Source organism: Schistocerca serialis, chromosome 3, assembly GCF_023864345.2.
Source record: "Schistocerca serialis cubense isolate TAMUIC-IGC-003099 chromosome 3, iqSchSeri2.2, whole genome shotgun sequence".
Classification (NCBI taxonomy): domain Eukaryota; kingdom Metazoa; phylum Arthropoda; class Insecta; order Orthoptera; family Acrididae; genus Schistocerca; species Schistocerca serialis.
The window spans coordinates 108,719,624-108,736,805 of NC_064640.1; the positions used below are offsets into that span (position 1 = coordinate 108,719,624).

At 41.5% G+C, this 17,182-nt stretch overlaps 1 protein-coding gene across 1 annotated transcript in view; it reads left to right on the plus strand.

The window, feature by feature from the left end:
• The first annotated feature begins 5,336 nt into the window (after positions 1 to 5,336).
• LOC126470710 (uncharacterized) overlaps positions 5,337 to 17,182 on the plus strand; it is a 117,620-nt gene continuing 105,774 nt past the window's right edge. The window contains exon 1 of the mRNA XM_050098711.1: positions 5,337 to 5,732. Coding sequence (XP_049954668.1) covers positions 5,337 to 5,732 — 396 coding nt within the window. The remainder of the gene's footprint in view (positions 5,733 to 17,182) is intronic.

Below are 17,182 nucleotides of genomic sequence, written 5' to 3' on the forward strand. Positions count from 1 at the left end.
TGACAGTTCAGTTTATACATTCCTGATCCCTGGAATTTATACCTCTTGGTAGTTGGTCGGCTTAAGTGTGATTGGAGGGTTTGCACAATCTTATATGCTATTAGGAACCCCTGTCTCTTTAGTATGTTTGCCACTCTATGTGTTAATTTATGTGTGTAAGTCATAGTGTACCATCTGCTTCTTTTCTTTGTGATGTTGTGATTGTGTGTGTTTATTGAGTGAGTTTGTGAGTTTGCAGCTTGTGAGTTATCTTATGTTCTGGAAGTGTTGTGTTTGTTTTGCATTTGTTTTTTTTTTAATTTTTTGATTGAGTCTGTGTACTACATGTGTGTCATACCCATTGGTTCTAGCTATTTGTGTGATTGTATTAATTTCTTTTTCATAGTTTGTTTTGTTGAGTGGGATCCTGTTTAATCTATATAACATGTCTTAGTGCTGCAAGCTTCTGGTTGTGGAGATGATTAGATGTGGAATGTTTTATTTGTCTGTGACTGTAGGTTTTCTAAAAATCTTAAATGTACCGGTATGCTATTTTTTATTATTATTGTTATCTCAAGAAATGTATTATTTGTCTGTGGTTGTTGGTTTTCTAAAGATTTTAAATGTATGTTTGCTATTTACTTTTATTATTATTGTTATGTCAAGAAAATTTATTTGATTTTCTTTTTCAATTGGGAATTTTATGTTCTGAAATGGTTTGTTGATTTCCGACAGGAGTTCATCTATTTTTTCATATGGCTCATCTGCCAGAAAAATAATGTTATCCACATATCTGTACCAATATATGATTTCAAATATTTGATTAGTGCTTATCTTTCCAAATAACTGATTTTCTAGATGACTGATAAAAATATTTGCTAATGTTCCTGATATTGAGGATCTCATAGGCAGTCCATCACTTTGTAGGTAATATTCATTTTCGAACAGAAAGTAGTTTTGTTTGGTTGTCAGTCCGAGCGTATTCGTTATTTCTGTTATTGCTTGTGTGGTGAGGTTGCCGTGGGATGTGAGATTTTTTCTATAATTTCTATTGTTTCTGTGATAGGGATGAGGTATACATGTTTTCTATGCCGAATGAAATCAGTGATGCTGTGTGTGGTACCTGTATGTTTTGTATGTGTTCTTTTAGCTTTCCTGTGTTTATCACTGTTCTGTTGTTTTCTGTTTTATAGTGTTTTGTAATTAAATTTTGGAGATGTTTCGTATCTGGTATATTGGGACTTTCCTGAAGCTAATAACGGCTCTCACTGGCATACCATCTTTATGTATCTTTGGTTGGCTCGGAGTGTTCGTGCTTGTGGGTTTCTCTGTGTTATGTAGTATTTCTGTTTATCTGTGAGTGTGTGTTCAATGTTTGTCAGTGTTCGTTTCAGGTTTTACTGGAATCGTGTAGTTGGGTCTGACTTCAGTTTTTGTATGGCGTTAGTATTTACGTATTCCTTGGTTTTGTGATGTACTGCTCTTTGTCCTATTTCCTGTTCATCAAATGATGTCTAATTATTTATGATGAAATATCGGAAGTTCCAGCACACTAGCGTCTTAACACGCTGTCGACACTGACACATTGATTAACCTTTGGTAATAAAGCCGTCTAGATAGCGAAATATATTTCTTTATTTATAGCAACGTTTCAACACCCCGCTCAGAAATAGGTGTTACTGAGGCACTCAAGGTGCCTTTACAAGTTCTGATGTTGAAGGAATCGATTGATAGGACACATTCTGGGTCATCAAGGAATCATTAGTTTAGTACTGGAGGGAAGTGTGGGTGCTAAAAATTGTAGAGGGAGACGAAGAGACGAAAACGGTAAACAGGTTCAAATGGATGTAGATTGTAGTAGTTACTCGGAGATGAAAACACTTGCCAATGATAGTGTAGCGTGTAGAGCTGCATCAAATCACTTTTCGGATTGAAGATTACAACACCAACAACGGCAAGTTTTGATCTAATTATGATACTAGCCGAAACTTCTTTACAAATAAAGAAACCTTCAGACAAAGTTGAATGAAACATACTCTGAAATTGTAAAGGAACCAAGAATAAAATACAGAAAGGAAAGATTATTTACAACTTGTGCAGAAGTCAGGATGCATTTATAGAAGTCGAAGGTGATGAAAGGCACTCAGTGGTTGACAAGGGAGTGAGATAGAGCTACAGGCTATCCTATTATTCAGTCTGCACATTGGACAAGCAGTAAAGGAAACGAAGGAGAAAATTGGAGAGGGTTTAAAGTCTAAGATACAAGAAATAAACTCTCTGAAGTCTGCCGATGACATTGTAATTCTGTCAAAGACAGAAAAGGACTTGTGAGAACATCAACAAAGACAAAACAATGATAAAGGAATGTAATAGTATGGAATAAGATGAGGGTAAGGAAATTAGTTTAAGAAATGAGACACTGAAAGTAGAAGACGAGTATTGCTATTTGGACAGGAAAATAACTGACGAAGTCCGCAGTAGAGAGAATATAAAATGCAGTCTGACGATAGTAAGAATTGTTTCTCAAAACGGGAATTTGGTAACATGGAATAGAAATTTAAATGTGAGGATGGCTGCTCTGAAAGTAAACTCTAAGACAAAAAACACGACGAACCACGGAAGAATTATCCGAATGGGAAGGAAATCAACAGACGTGATGTACACGTACAGACGAACAAATGATTACAATTTAAGAAATATTGGTTGGTTTATTCGAGAGAAAGAGCCTCACAAACTGAGAAAGTCAATAACGCGTTGCTCGCCGTTGTTGTATGTGCTTCTGGAGGATATCCGCCAAATTCTGTCCAGTTGGCTCGTTAGAACGTCAAATTCCAGAGCTTGTTGTAGGGCCCTGCCCACAACGCTCCAAACGTTCTCAACTGGGGAGAGATCTGGCAAATTTGCTGGACAACCAAGGATTTGGCAAGCACGAAGACAAGCAGTAGAAACTCTCAGCGTGTAACAGCCAGCATTATCTTGCTGAAATGCAAGCCCAGGATGGCTTGCAATGAAGGACAAGACGGGGCGTAGAATATCGTCGAGGTACTGCTATGTCACTAAGGACTACACCCTTTCTATGTTCGAGCAATGCATGCTGCAGAACAGACGCTACTATGCAACCTTACAATCTAAAAACAGCCGATGGAGGACACAGAAAAATGGACTTGCACAGGGTAGTGTCTTGGCTACAATATTATTTAATGACCTTCCCATCAGCCACCAGACACGAATGTTCATTTATGTCGATGATGCATCAGTGGCCACACAGGATAAAACCTTTGAATAAGTGGAGGAGAATCTCACAGGAGCCTTAACAGAACTTGCTACCTATTACGAAGGCAATAATCTCAAACCAAACCCTAGTAAATCTCAAGTATCCGCCTTCCATCTTAGGAACAAACAAGACAAACGGAAACTCCGAGTCATGTGGCAAGGGGAAGAGCTGAAGCATACAAACAGCCCAAAACACCTGGGAGTAGCATTGGACAGAGCGCTTACTTTTAAGCAGCACTGTCACAACACTAAAAATATGGTCTGTGTCAGGAACAACATACTGCGGAAGCTAACAGGTTCATCGTGGGAAGCTCAACCACACGTTTTGCGCACCACGGGTCTGGCGCTGAGTATCTCAGCAGCGGAATACGCGGCGACAGTTTGGAGGAACTCTGCTCACACTAAGCAAGATGACGTCACCGTAAACGAAACTGTACGTATTGCCACAGGATGCCTCAAAACAACTCCCAAAGACAAAATTTATCCCATCATAGGCATAGCACCACCCACTATCCGCAGACAAGTAGCCGCCGAGATCGAAAGACCAAATCAAAAGAATGATCCTCGACACCCGATGCATATGCACCGAAAACAACGTGTCCGACTGAAATCCCGCAGGAGTTTCATTGAAACTACTGAAGAGCTCGCCACCAAGCCCGTCGCAAGGCGGCTGTCTCTTTGGGAAGAAATGGTGTCACGCTCCACAATGGAACTACTCGAGGACGGATCTACAGGATTTCAACTACCTTTTACAACTTGGAGGTGATTAAACCGACTGCGCACTGGAGTAACTGGGTGCAAATCAAACCTATTTAAATGGGGCTACAGTGACAGCGATAGATGTAAATGAGGAGCAATATCGGACTTGGACCACCTATTGATTTGCCCAGATATGTCTATAACATGCACTAAAGACGATATTTTGAAAGTCAATGACAAAGCAACCTACGTTGCTAATTACTGGGAAGGGAAGATATAATCGGTGCGTCCGGATACGGAAGAAGAAAACCGCTATGCTGTAAGGGTGCCGTAGATGCTAACCAAAAGCGTCTTGTAATGAAAAGAAATAGCACCTCAGCCCATTACTCCTGGCTATCGAGTCGCATGGCAGGCGACAGTCAGATTGGTATCTGTCCGCTGTCCGAGGAGTCTCCAGACACGTCTTCGGAGCTCAGTTCGAAGCGGGACTCATCGCCGAAGACAATTCGACTCCAGTCAGTGAGATTCCAGGCTGAATTTGTCATATATAATTAATCACAATTTGAGAAGAACATGCACATACCTACAACACTATAGGGAAAAACGACCTTTTCTTATCCCTTGTTAAAGATGTCAATGGCAGAGAGAGGAGTTCAATATGCAACAACAATTTTTTTTTTATTATTTGCCGAATAACGCAAAATGTTTGACAGGTAGCGAAGTAAGGCTGAAATCTAATTGAAAATCATTTCACCCCGACAATTCCTTCTATTCCATTGACGAACTTCTACTCAAAAGCTGGTAGCCAGAAAAGAAAAGAAGACTTTTCTTAAGTGTAGTTGCGTGAGTAGGAATTAAGTGATAATAATTTCATTAATGTTAAGACTAATCATGCATACATATCCTATAAACTGACTAGTTTCGATCTTTTCGCTGAAAGAACCGTTCAAATTATCTGTAGAACATGTAACTAACTAACTGTTCACTCAAGTAGCTCCTCAATTGGCAACACGAGGCTGAGCCACCCCGTTCCAGGCCTCCAACCATGGAAAAATCCCTGGCAGTACCGGGAATTAAACTCGGCTCCTCCACGTAGCAGTAGGAAAGGCGACCACCCAGATGTGAATGCTGAGAAATTCCGATATGGTTCCTTCGAAAAGTCGCGGCCGATTTCCCTTTCAAACTTTCCCTGATCGTCACCCTCTATAGGACGTTCAACACTAAGCCATTTTGCTTACTTACTTCAGAGTCTATAAAGCACCGTGGTTTTATCCCCACCCCCCTCCCCTCCAACCACCAATTAAAAACTATTCTTGCAGTATTGCTGGTAGTACACATTCCATTGGCGGTCTTATGTTCCAGAGTCCCGAGGTGAAGAGTACAAAATGGCTAGACGACCGCTACCAAAGACGAGGAAGGGCCCGCGGGCCCGCAAAAACAAGCCGCGCGTCATCCCGGAACAGGATCGTCGCATCTGCGGCAGCATCTGTCTGTGCCAGCTGACGATAGTTGCCAGCTGCGTCGCCATCGTCTATCTGACGGTGGTCGTGTACCTACCGTCACACCGTGTCTTTAGATCAAGCATCAATCCCGTACCTGTTATGTGCCACACCGCCGAAACCGTCATGATGAAGAACAACTGTCCCTGGGCATCATGCGGCGAGTGGTGCCTCACCAGGACCACTGGATTCTGCCCCCAGATCCACGTCACGGTGAGGCGCAATGGAACAGAAATACTGTTCCAGGACTGTACGAACATCCACAACGTCGATTGCCCCCAGGTACGTGTCCACTGTTGTCCATTTGGCAGAGTAACTATTTCGTAATAGGACTAAGAATGGTAGGCATAAACGTTTAATTATCGCCTCGAAGTTCTACTTTGCGACCATGAGATTTGGTGATGGTACGTATTAGTATACAAGATTTCCCAGAAGGAATGTCAGTATTCGAGGATATGACAGGAACGATCTTTGGAAGCAAAAATGTTTGGTAAACATGGGCTGTAAAATGTATGCATTGAGAGCTATGAGCACTTCTTTAATACTGTGAAGCTAATCTCTTCTACTGCAGGATTTTTGCCTTACGTCTTTTGAGAGGTTGTAGTAACAACCAAAACAAGAAATTAGTCCAGAAAACATGGCCTCTGAAGTGCATACCTCAACGGGCTTCATCTTCCCAACTGTGAAGCCCGTCTCTTCTACTGAACTACAGCTCACAGCATTTTAGAGTCAGTGTTTACTAGACCACCTCGTCCCAAAATGTGGAAAGTAAAGAGCGTGCAGCAGAAGAAATTTGTTTGACAGTATTGAAGGTGAATCAGTGCTCATGTTTACCATTCTTTTTTATTTCGAACGATCGTTCCTGTCCTACCCCTGAGTACTGACCGTATCTCAAATGGTTCAAATGGTTCTGAGCACTATGGGACTTAACATCTGAGGTGATCAGTCCCCAAGACTTACAACTACTTAAACCTAACTAACCTAAGGAGATCACACACATCCATGCCCGAAGCAGGATTCGAACCTGCGACCGTAGTAGCAGCACGGTTCCGGATTGAAGCGCCTAGAACCGCTTGGCCACATCGGTCGGCCGACCATTCCTCCTGCGACGCCCTGCATACAGGACGGTCAAAAACAGTCTGAAAAGCTTGTAAGGATGTTGCAGATAGGTTGTGCTGAGAAATAATTGTTAAGAGAGAAGTTCAATACGATGCGCCGTTTCCGAGTTCAGTTAGCATTGAAGTTAGCCAAACAAGCCGTTTTTCACGCAAATTCAAACGGTCCGCCAAAGACGGTGTCGCCAAACGTCTTTTTCGTTTGGTGCCCTAAAACAGAACAAGAGAGCGATACAAAAATTGGACATAGGGCGGCACTAAGGATAAAACCCGAGCCAAAGGCTGAACAGTCTCGCGCGCTATCAATTACGGTATGAGAACAACTGACACTAACTGCATCTGGGGGGGGGGGGGGGGGGTGCTTGAGTTTGCGCGCGAAATGGCCTAATTGGCAATCTTCAATGCTAATTAACTCGGAAACGGCGCAACATACTGAATTTTTTCTTAACAATTATTTCTCAGGACAACCTACACTACAAGAATCTTACAAGCTTTTCAAAATATTTCCAGCCACCCTATGTACAGGGTGAAAGAGCTAAGACAGGCCAACACAAATATACCCAGAATGAATAAATATATCAACGTGCTGCTTTCGCCAAGCTATAGTGGACGATATGGTGGATTGCTTGATGTTCGCGAACAATTTTTACCGTTTATAGTATATGTATAGTATAGTATATGATCAAACAGTGTCAAGATAACAGTACTGCAAACCATTGTCCCAACTCGGTTGGAAATCTGGCCATAGTAAAAAAGTGGATATAAAGTCCTACAAAACTCTGTTCCTTTTAGATGTTTGGGATCGACGTCAGAATCACAAAATTCAAAATGGCGGATCCAGTTTAGTGGTTAAATAGTCATAAATTTAGCAGATTCGAGTGAAACTTCGGGTTAAAATATTTTGAGGTCGCTGATAACGAATTACAAGCCGAATTTGCCGTATTGAAATCTGTTATCTGGTATTTTACATTTTTAAACACAATCGTAGTCACGTTCGTCGCTTGCGTCATTAAAACTATCAGAAAGGTCGCTGCCGGGTTGTCCCATGGGAGATGATTCGAAAAGCAGTGCTTTAAGCTCAGGTGGCATCTGTTTATCTTATTCAGTTACCATTTTCTGCGCGCTTGAGATGAGTGGATTTGAAGATGCCAAAGCGGTTGGAGTACGTCATGCAGTATTTTCTAACGAGAATATTTGCCCGTAAAATCTTCTCGCTAACGCCGGACATCCTTATACCAAATTATTTGCGCATCTTCAGATACCCGTCCAATCGTCAACGGAACCGCTTCGATTATGTCATATCCGTGCATCAAAATTATGTGGACTGGTGTCGGCATCGGGCATTATTGCATAATATTGAGCATAATTGCCTGCATGCATGCATGTGCAATGGAATTTTCCAGCATATTTCTAAATAAAACAGGCACTGCAGTACTGTATCGCCGCATCTTCTCCTGATGGCAGAACAGTGGTTTACGGCTCTGTTATCTTGATACTACTTGATCAAGTCCCATACATGTTATGTCGTTGAAGTTATCTTTGAAGCTTCTTTAAAACACCAGAGAAAATGTACGTAATTCCATTAAAAAAATGAGATCGGTTACTAATTTGGCGACTATGAAAGTTAAAAATCACTAGAGAACGTCAAGATATTCACCGTATTGTCCATTGTAGCATGGTGAAAACCGCACCTCGATATATTTATTTATTCTGGATGTATTTGGGATGGCCAGTCTTAGCAGCTGACTCACCCTGTTCATCTGTCAGGACTACACATTTTTCGCAACGATGGATGAACTGGCGGAGACCTTCATTGAAGAAGACAACATTTTGTCTGTTCTCTAAATGTTTCGCATCGAACATCACCTCGATGACATTCTGAAAATACCTGCCACGCAATTGTTTCTTGATCACTGGGTGCCATGTCAAGAAAATACAGCGCTGAGGCAAAATTTGATAACCCAAAGAAACAGCTTGGGTGACTGTGTCGCGTGCAGAATGAGCATAATCTGTTAGCTCCACAGCATGGCTTCGGAAAAAAGTACTTCATCACCTTGCCTGATAATGGCTGAGTCTTCCATTCTTTCGACCATGGTGGATCTGCATGATAGTGCCGTTTGCTTGTTCTTCTGTCCCGGACCCGCCCGTCACTCGTCTATCGTAGTCATGTGAATTGGCCTGACGCAACCGGAATGCTTTCCTTACCGCCTCTGTCCGGCTGGCTTTTTAAGTGGGTGTAGCAGTAGTGGAGCCCAATGGGTGACGACATCTGTCTTGTTCAAAGCGTCGTGCAAGATGTTGAAAACTGATGCAGGATTGATTTCTATTTTTTCCACTGTTTCTTCGATTGTTGTACGCAGGTCTTGGAGCACCAAAGCATGTACTTCCCTTATATTCCAAGTTCTTCACAGAGAGATGCTTTGCCGTTACATTCTTCGTCATTCAAGCTTTTTCGACCTCACTGGAAGCGGCTTCGCCACGTATCCACTGTGTCGTATGATGGAGCATTGCTGTAGTGCACGTCCAGAAACTCAGTCTGGATTTATAATTTGTTTTCTGAAAATGGCTTCATAGCTGGGAGTGTACAGTAATGGGAACAGGCTAAATAGATATTTTAATCCTTCCAATAGCAGCCAGCGTGGCTAAATATTATCATACAGCTATTTATCACTGATTAATTCTTGAGCAGTTGTGAAACACAGTATTCCGAATAAGTGGGGCGTAATGGAAGCGATTGTTAGACGAGTCGTACGAATATCTCTTGAAGATGCTCATCAATGTAACATGATTGCTGAACCCGTTTCTCACTGAGTATCTACATTACTAATTATAGGGACCAATTTCAGAGGTGTATTTAACAGAACAATGTAACCTTTACAGAATATTTTGTGAAAGGCCGTGACACAGCGACACAATATGCCAAGATAAAACCAGTCCAGATGGCGGACTGATCAAGATATTAGAAGACTATATCGAGGGAACCTGATCCCCTTACCAACCGGATATCAAGATGTAGATTACTCGCAGTTTCCTCAAATTACTTGGGTACTTTAACAAGACGACAGCGGTTTCATTTTCCAATACGATGTTTTACTCAGCGTACTTCGTGGTCGTCGGGACGTTAAAATGTAGCTCTGAATTGACATCGCCATTTAGAAATTCATTTAACCAGTCATAAAAATATCAAAGTGACTGGAATATATCTTCAAATATATGTATAAAGGAATTAAAACAGTTTGATAGAGAGTCTGAATAAGCACGGTCAACTTCCTGGATAAATAGTGAATATATATGTGTCGAAAGTCCCAATGTGCATCTGCAGCGGAGGAGTGGTCAGTACTGGTATAACTAGTTGTTCATGAGCTTTACTTGAGACCAAAACGCCGGCCGAAGTGGCCGTGCGGTTAAAGGCGCTGCAGTCTGGAACCGCAAGACCGCTACGGTCGCAGGTTCGAATCCTGCCTCGGGCATGGATGTTTGTGATGTCCTTAGGTTAGTTAGGTTTAACTAGTTCTTAGTTCTAGGGGACTAATGACCTCAGCAGTTGAGTCCCATAGTGCTCAGAACCATTTGAACCATTTGAGACCAAAACACAAATTTACATCGCGAAGATGTCGTGGAGTAACTGGGCCGTACGTTAGGCAAAAATACACCGTAAGAATTTCCGCTAAAGAGACGGTACTGCATCGATCCCAACAAATAATATAACTCCTAATTTTGAAGTTCCTTGCGACATCTTTGCAAACTCACTTGACAAGAGTCGTGTCGTTGTGGTCACGGCACGTTCCGACTACGTCCACCCAACTTATACTTTAATTAAAATAGCTTTGTGATTTATGTTTACAGCGATTTGAGTAGTAGGGAGTAGTAGCCAGCCTGTCGCAGTTGTTTCTGAAACGCCACGAGTTCGCTGTGTCGACTATTTTGTAGGTATATGCAGAGTACTGTGAGGACTGGTCGGCTGCACGCCACACCATTCCACTACAATCTGTCAATAACAAAGTTGTTTTATACTTTCTATGGCTTAAGAGTCTCTTGTCTCTGTTTCCCGGAAGACATTTTTTTCTTATTTTGCATTTAAAAATATTGAGAAGTTATCATAACTTTGAGGTGTGGTCTAAATTTTGGCTAGTCATTAGAATATTGAGACATCACTGAGAAAAACTAAGTAAAATAAAGGAAAAACAATTTATTTACAAAATTAAATCTTCGAAACATTTTATAAAGTAGATGAAAAATAATATGAGATATTTTTATTTTTAAATCACAATCGTTCCTCCAAAAATGTAGTCACATCATGTAAAACATTCTAATCAGTCGACAAAACTCACACAATTTAAATGACTTTATCAGTTCCTACACATTTGTTGTGTGTCCACATACTCCACACTATGCAGGTAATCCACAGCACGTCATCAGAAAAGTTTCATGCACAAAAAATGTATTCTGCGTTTTCTGTGTCTAGCTTGTTTTTTCCTGCAGGGAAGTCTAAATGATTCAAGTCGTCATCAATGAGTGGCTAGGCTGGATCATCTACCTGTGACACATATGAATTATCTTCTTGCATTTTTCGTCCATTTCGGTTTCTGATTTTTCTATTTCTTTCATTTTCTCTCAACTGTCACCTTTTCGATGAGATTTCACCCTCTTTTTCAAACTTCAGCTTCTGTTTCGAAGCGTTTCCTTTGCGACGATGAGTAGAAGTTTTTTCTTCAGTAGGTCTAGAAATTTTTGCAACATTGTTTTGTAAGGAGTGCCAGTTATCTGGGCAGATTCTCCGGCTTTACGTCCTTCGTTGTTTTTCACTTTGTTTGCCGTAGGAACGGGAGCAATCTCGTCGGGATCAACAGCCGATGAGGTAGACCTGTTTTGCTGAGGCTCCTGCATTAAAGGGGCTGACACATATGATGTTCCCGGCGTAGGACTAAATGAAATGAAATCGAGTTCTTGAGAGGGTTGTTCTACGTCGTATTGCTGTGGCACTGACAACGAGCTACAGCTTTACGCTGCATCACTCGTAGACTCCAAGTAGCCAGCTTCAGTAAACATAGTTTCGTCAAGAGGATACATCTCTGTGACTGTGAACTATTGACTGCTGTTTTCCCTGTTTGTACTTTCAGATATGCTTTCCCAAGCAATTCTATCATTTCATAAATATTTAGTGGTCTATTTCAATGGTGAAGACATTTCCTTACCACTTCAAACTTTTAAAGGTGCCATGGAAGTTTTATGTAGGGTCTGCAGCTTGTGTGTACAGTGTGGGTGAAGCGACACATCTATCACGTGATTACTTCTTGCACTATCAATGAGGTCGTCATTACGCACATGAGTGAATAGCCCATCCAGTTTCAGTAAAACTGGAGATTCCTTTGATGGCTTCACTTTTTGTACTACATGGTTGAACCATGTACAAAAGATGTTGGTCTGCACCCTGCATGAGGGATGTGCAACACCGAATGTCCCTGGAGGAGCCCCTCACATTAGTTGGTTGTTCGTATTCTTGCGAGGGAATATAGCCAAAGGAGGGATATAATACCCAGAAGCACTCATATATGCAATCACTGTAATTGTTGTAGATCGCTCAACAGAGGTAAGGGCAGCAATTTGTCGGTTACTCCTCTTTAAAATAATACAAGGAATTTTACTTTTTACAGTTGTTAATCCCATCGCGTTTACATTACGGATCCCGTCAGCCGAAAACTTGTGTTTCTGATACATGTTGCGTTTCAGATAAGGCTTCTGCAACAGATTAAACAAAATTTCAACATGTTTTTCATTAAACCCCAGAGCGCGTGAAAAATAACTTCCACAGCACTCACGCAACGACACAGCCTTCTTATAACGTTGCAAAAATAGATCGACACAAGATCCTCCCGCCTCTCCGTTCTTAAATGGATGTTGTAGACCATTCCTTCTCGCTATCTGGTAAGCAGTTCGGCGTAGTTCACCAAGTGTCAAGCCATAAAATACCTCTTCCATGTGTATTAGGTAAGACACTAGCTCCTTCTCCAATTCTGTACCTAATACAGGTTCTCTTCCAATTTTCCGTGAGATTAATTTTGTGGGAGAAATTTCAGCTTTGCAGAATGCTTGTAACGTCGATCGTGGCACATTAACTACTTTAGTAGCCTTCAATGTCCACATAATTTTATGTCAGACTGCGCGATTCACCTTGCTCATATCTGTTTCATTCCATTTTTTCTTCTTTCCCTGCGTGCTGTATTTTGGCTTTTTTATCGGCATTCTAGAACGAAAACAGCACAGATTAGTCATACAGACAAAATGGTCCAAAAATATACCTACAGTTCAAATGTAGACATTACATACTAGCCAGAATTTAGACCATTATTACTACGTAAATTTAAGGTTAGTTACAAAACAACGAAAAGTAGTAGCTGCTAAAACTAAAGCCATTATAGAAGCTGAGATTATTCTTAACATAATATACTAAGAGAGAAGACTATTCGTAAGCACAGAAACCGTATTAAAAAATTATGAATGCGTGCCTGCAAAAGTTTTAAGATTTCCGAAACTGAGTTTATGTTGATTACAACCGAATGCGAGGATGAACTGACGTGGTGAAACTGCAGAACAAGTGAAGTGGCCTGAAGTACTGTTTTACTTTGCTTCCGCTAGGCTGCAGCAATTCCCAGTACGAAATGTCGAGCTATCCCAAATTTAGACCCTACACCTCTCGTGATATCTGGTGGTCAAATCCGCATTACGTAGGTGTTGGTTGGTTGATCTGATTGATGAGACCAAACAGCGAGGTCATCGGTCTCTTCGGATTATGGAAGAATGGGGAAGGAAGTCGGCCGTGCCCTTTCAAAGGGACCATCCCGTCATTTGCCTGAATCGATTTTGGGAAATCACGGAAAACCTAAATCAGGATGGCCGGTGAACCGTCGTCCTTCCGAATGCGAGTCCAGTGTGCTAACCACTGCGCCACCTCGCTCGGTTACATAGGTGTGTACGGATACCTTTGATCAGATAGTGTAGTTGCAGTAATTGAGGCACTCAGAATGAAAGTGGGTAGCGGTGTGCAGGAGGATTTGAGACATATCTTGGGAGGTACTCATACTGTAAAATGAGCCATAATAAGTGTTTCTTTCTTTACCCTCTTTGTCAACTTTGAAAGCTCCAGTAACCTGAATTCGCCTCATGAGCATTTTTCTGAGTTACAAATGTTGATTTATGCCCAGAGACAATGAAACTCAACGTTGATATCGAAACATTCAATTTTTTATTCATCTTACCGTCGATGAAAAGTCCCCTGCAGAAATATTGAGGCATGCTGCCTCTATGGCCGTCCATTATTGCGAAAGTGTTGCCGGTGCAGGATTTTGAGCACGAGCTGTCCTCTCGATTATATCCCATAAATGTTCGATGGGTTTCATGTCGGGCGATCTGAGTGGCCGAATCATTCGTTCGAATTGTCCAGAATCTTCGTCAAGCAAATTGCAAATAATTTGTGGCCCAGTGACATAGCGTACTGTCATTCACAAAAATTCCATCCTTCTTTGGGAAGGTAAAGTTCACGAATGACTGCCAGTGGTCTCCAAGTTGTCGAACATAACCATTTCCAGGCAATGATTGGTTCAATCGGACCTAAGTCCCAGTACATTCCATGTAAAGGCAGTCCATGTCATTATGGTGTCACCACCAGTTCGCGCAGTGTCCTGTTGACAACATATGTCCACGGTGTTGTGAGGTCTGCGCCACACTCTAACACTATCATCATCTCCTACGAACTGAAATCGGGACTTATGTGACCAGGTCAGGGTTTTCCAGTCGTCTAGGGTCCTATCGATATGGTCACGAGCCTAGGAAAGGCGCTGCAGGCGATGTGCTGATATCAAAGGGAGTCATGTTGGTCGTCTGCTTCCATAGCCCATTAACGCTGAGTTTCGACACAGTGTCCTAACGAATACTTTCGCCGTGCTTCCCACATTGTTTTCTGCGGTTATTTCACGCAATGTTGCTTGTCTGTTAGCACTGAAAACTTCACGCAGATGCCGTTGCCCTCCGCCGTTAAGTGAAGGCCGTTGGCCACTGCGTTTTCAATGGTGAGAGGTAGTGCCTGAGATTTGGTATTCTCGGCAAAATCTTTATACTACGGATCTTGTAACAAAGACTTACGAAATGGAATCTTCCGTCCTCTAGTTTCAAATACCCATCCGCGTTCAAAGTCTGTTAATTCGCGTCGTGCGGCCATAATCACGCCGGAAACCTTTTCACATGAATCACCTGAGTACAAATGGGAACTCCACGAATGCACTGCCCTCTTCTAGCTTGTGTACGCGACCGTCATCTGTATATGTGCACATCGCTATCCCAAGGACTGGTACCGTAGAGCAGTACGGTTGTTAGAATTTGTGTTATCCAATACTTGCTGTACAAGGTATTGCTGCCCTTTGTTTATTCCGACACACATTCCATTCCGAAACCGCGTGGTTTTATATTTGTAAGTTCACTTTTGCACCAATTCTCGCTTAAAATCGAAGGTGTGCAAATTTTATGCTTGTGGCCGCTTGAGGGTAAGGTAGTATACATTTTTTTAAAATTTATATTTCCTTGCTTTCGTTCGTTTGGTCACTTCGTTGCAAGTTTGAATTACCCAGGAGATCCCAAAGGATAGTCTGGTAGCCAAGTTTGTAGACTATTTAGCCGCGATATAATCACGTTGCCCAGGGGAGGCTAGTCTACTACGCACCCCAGGCTTCAGACCTGGCCGTAGTTGCTGTGACCAAGTTCTAGCATTAACATCCTACATAGAGGCTGGCTTTCAACAGAAATTGAAAACAAGTGCTGTATTTCTAGACTTAACATCTGCATATGATATTGTTTGGAGAGATGGAATAATTTACAGACTCTTAAGAGTGATTCCTTGCCAGATTCTAACGTCCTTAATACATAATATGCTGAGTAACAGAACCTTCCAGGTCACCCTAAACGGAAAGACAAGCAAAACAAAACTTATTAACAACGGGCTTCCGCAAGACTCCGTATTGGCCCCTCTTCTGTTTAACCTCTATATAGCAGATCTCCCAAACACAAAGTCAAGAAAATTTTGCTATGCGGATGACATAGCACTGGCTACCAGAGACAAGTATCTCTTCAATACAGAGGAATTCCTTAATAATGGCGTTGAAATACTATACAATTATTTCAAGAAATGGAGACTCAAGCCAAACCCAAACAAAACTGAAGTATCTGCATTCCATCTTAATAACAAAATGGCAAATGAAATTATTAACGTAAGACTCGGAAACACCAACCTCAAACATAATAAGTTTCCAAAGTACTTAGGTATAACATTGGATCGCACTCTTTCTTACCGAAAACATCTGGAGAACACCACTGCAAAAATTGGAACACGGAATAACATCATCCAAAAACTTAGCGGTACTACTTGGGGAGCTAACGCAAAAACATTACGCACCTCATCTATCGCCTTAGTGTTCTCTGTGGCTGAGTACTGCGCTCCAGTCTGGATTAATAGCTGTCACACCAAACTTATTGACAGGCAATTAAATAACACAATGAGGTTGATTTCTGGAACTGTTACATCAACGCCCACGTACTGGTTACCGGTGCTATGTAATATCCTGCCCCCGGACCTGCGTAGAAAAGCGGCCCTACTGCACGAATTCAGAAAGATTGAGACAAAACCAGAACTACCAATTAAAGAAGAATTCTCACAACTGCGACAAACTCGATTGAAATCAAGAAAGCCACCCATACGCACAGCTGAGCAGCTTCAAAATAATAACTATGACCACATGAAACAATGGAGACTAGATTGGAAACAAAAGACAAATGACCAACTACAGACCTGGTTTGAGAGCTATAACTGCAACATCTCTGGAATGGAACTAACACGGAAAAAATGGTCCGCATTAAATCGAATACGTACTGGACATGGCAGGTGTGCGGGTTCACTACACAAATGGGGAAGAGCGATGTCACCAGAATGTGACTGCGGTGCCCCTAGACAGACGATCCAACACATCCATGGTGAATGCTCCTTGCGAGCATATGCAGGGAACTGGTCCGACTTCCTGGAGGCATCCCCATCGGCGCTAGAATGGATCTCAAACCTCGATATAACCTTTTAACTGACCAATATAAAGATAAATTATATTTATGATTGTTATAAGATTTTAATGTCTAACACTTGATGTATTAATGTTGCATGTATAGCCATACGCCAAATAAAAATAAATAAATCCTTACTTTCGCTACTCTGGAGTGAATAGTATTCTTCATGACTGCCTGTTGTAATGGAAAAAAGAGCCCAAAGTAAGTACTATTTTTTACGTGTTAAAAGTTCGAAAACTGAAGATAGGCTAATGAGCTCTTTTACTTTATAGGTAAAAATGCAACGGAGTAAGTTTTCCGTAAGTAATATGACCTGTATTAGATATAATTCCTGCAATCATTTCTCACGTTCCATACGTTTACCCCATGTTTTATTTAACTTTCTTCTTTAAACAACTCACGATTAGTTTTTCGATGAAAAAAGCAGCTATCCTCTTCCAAGTTCTAAAATTCTCTGAGTAAAATGTGTCTGGTTGGAATGAAATTTTACTCTTACATATACATCAGCGTTTTCTA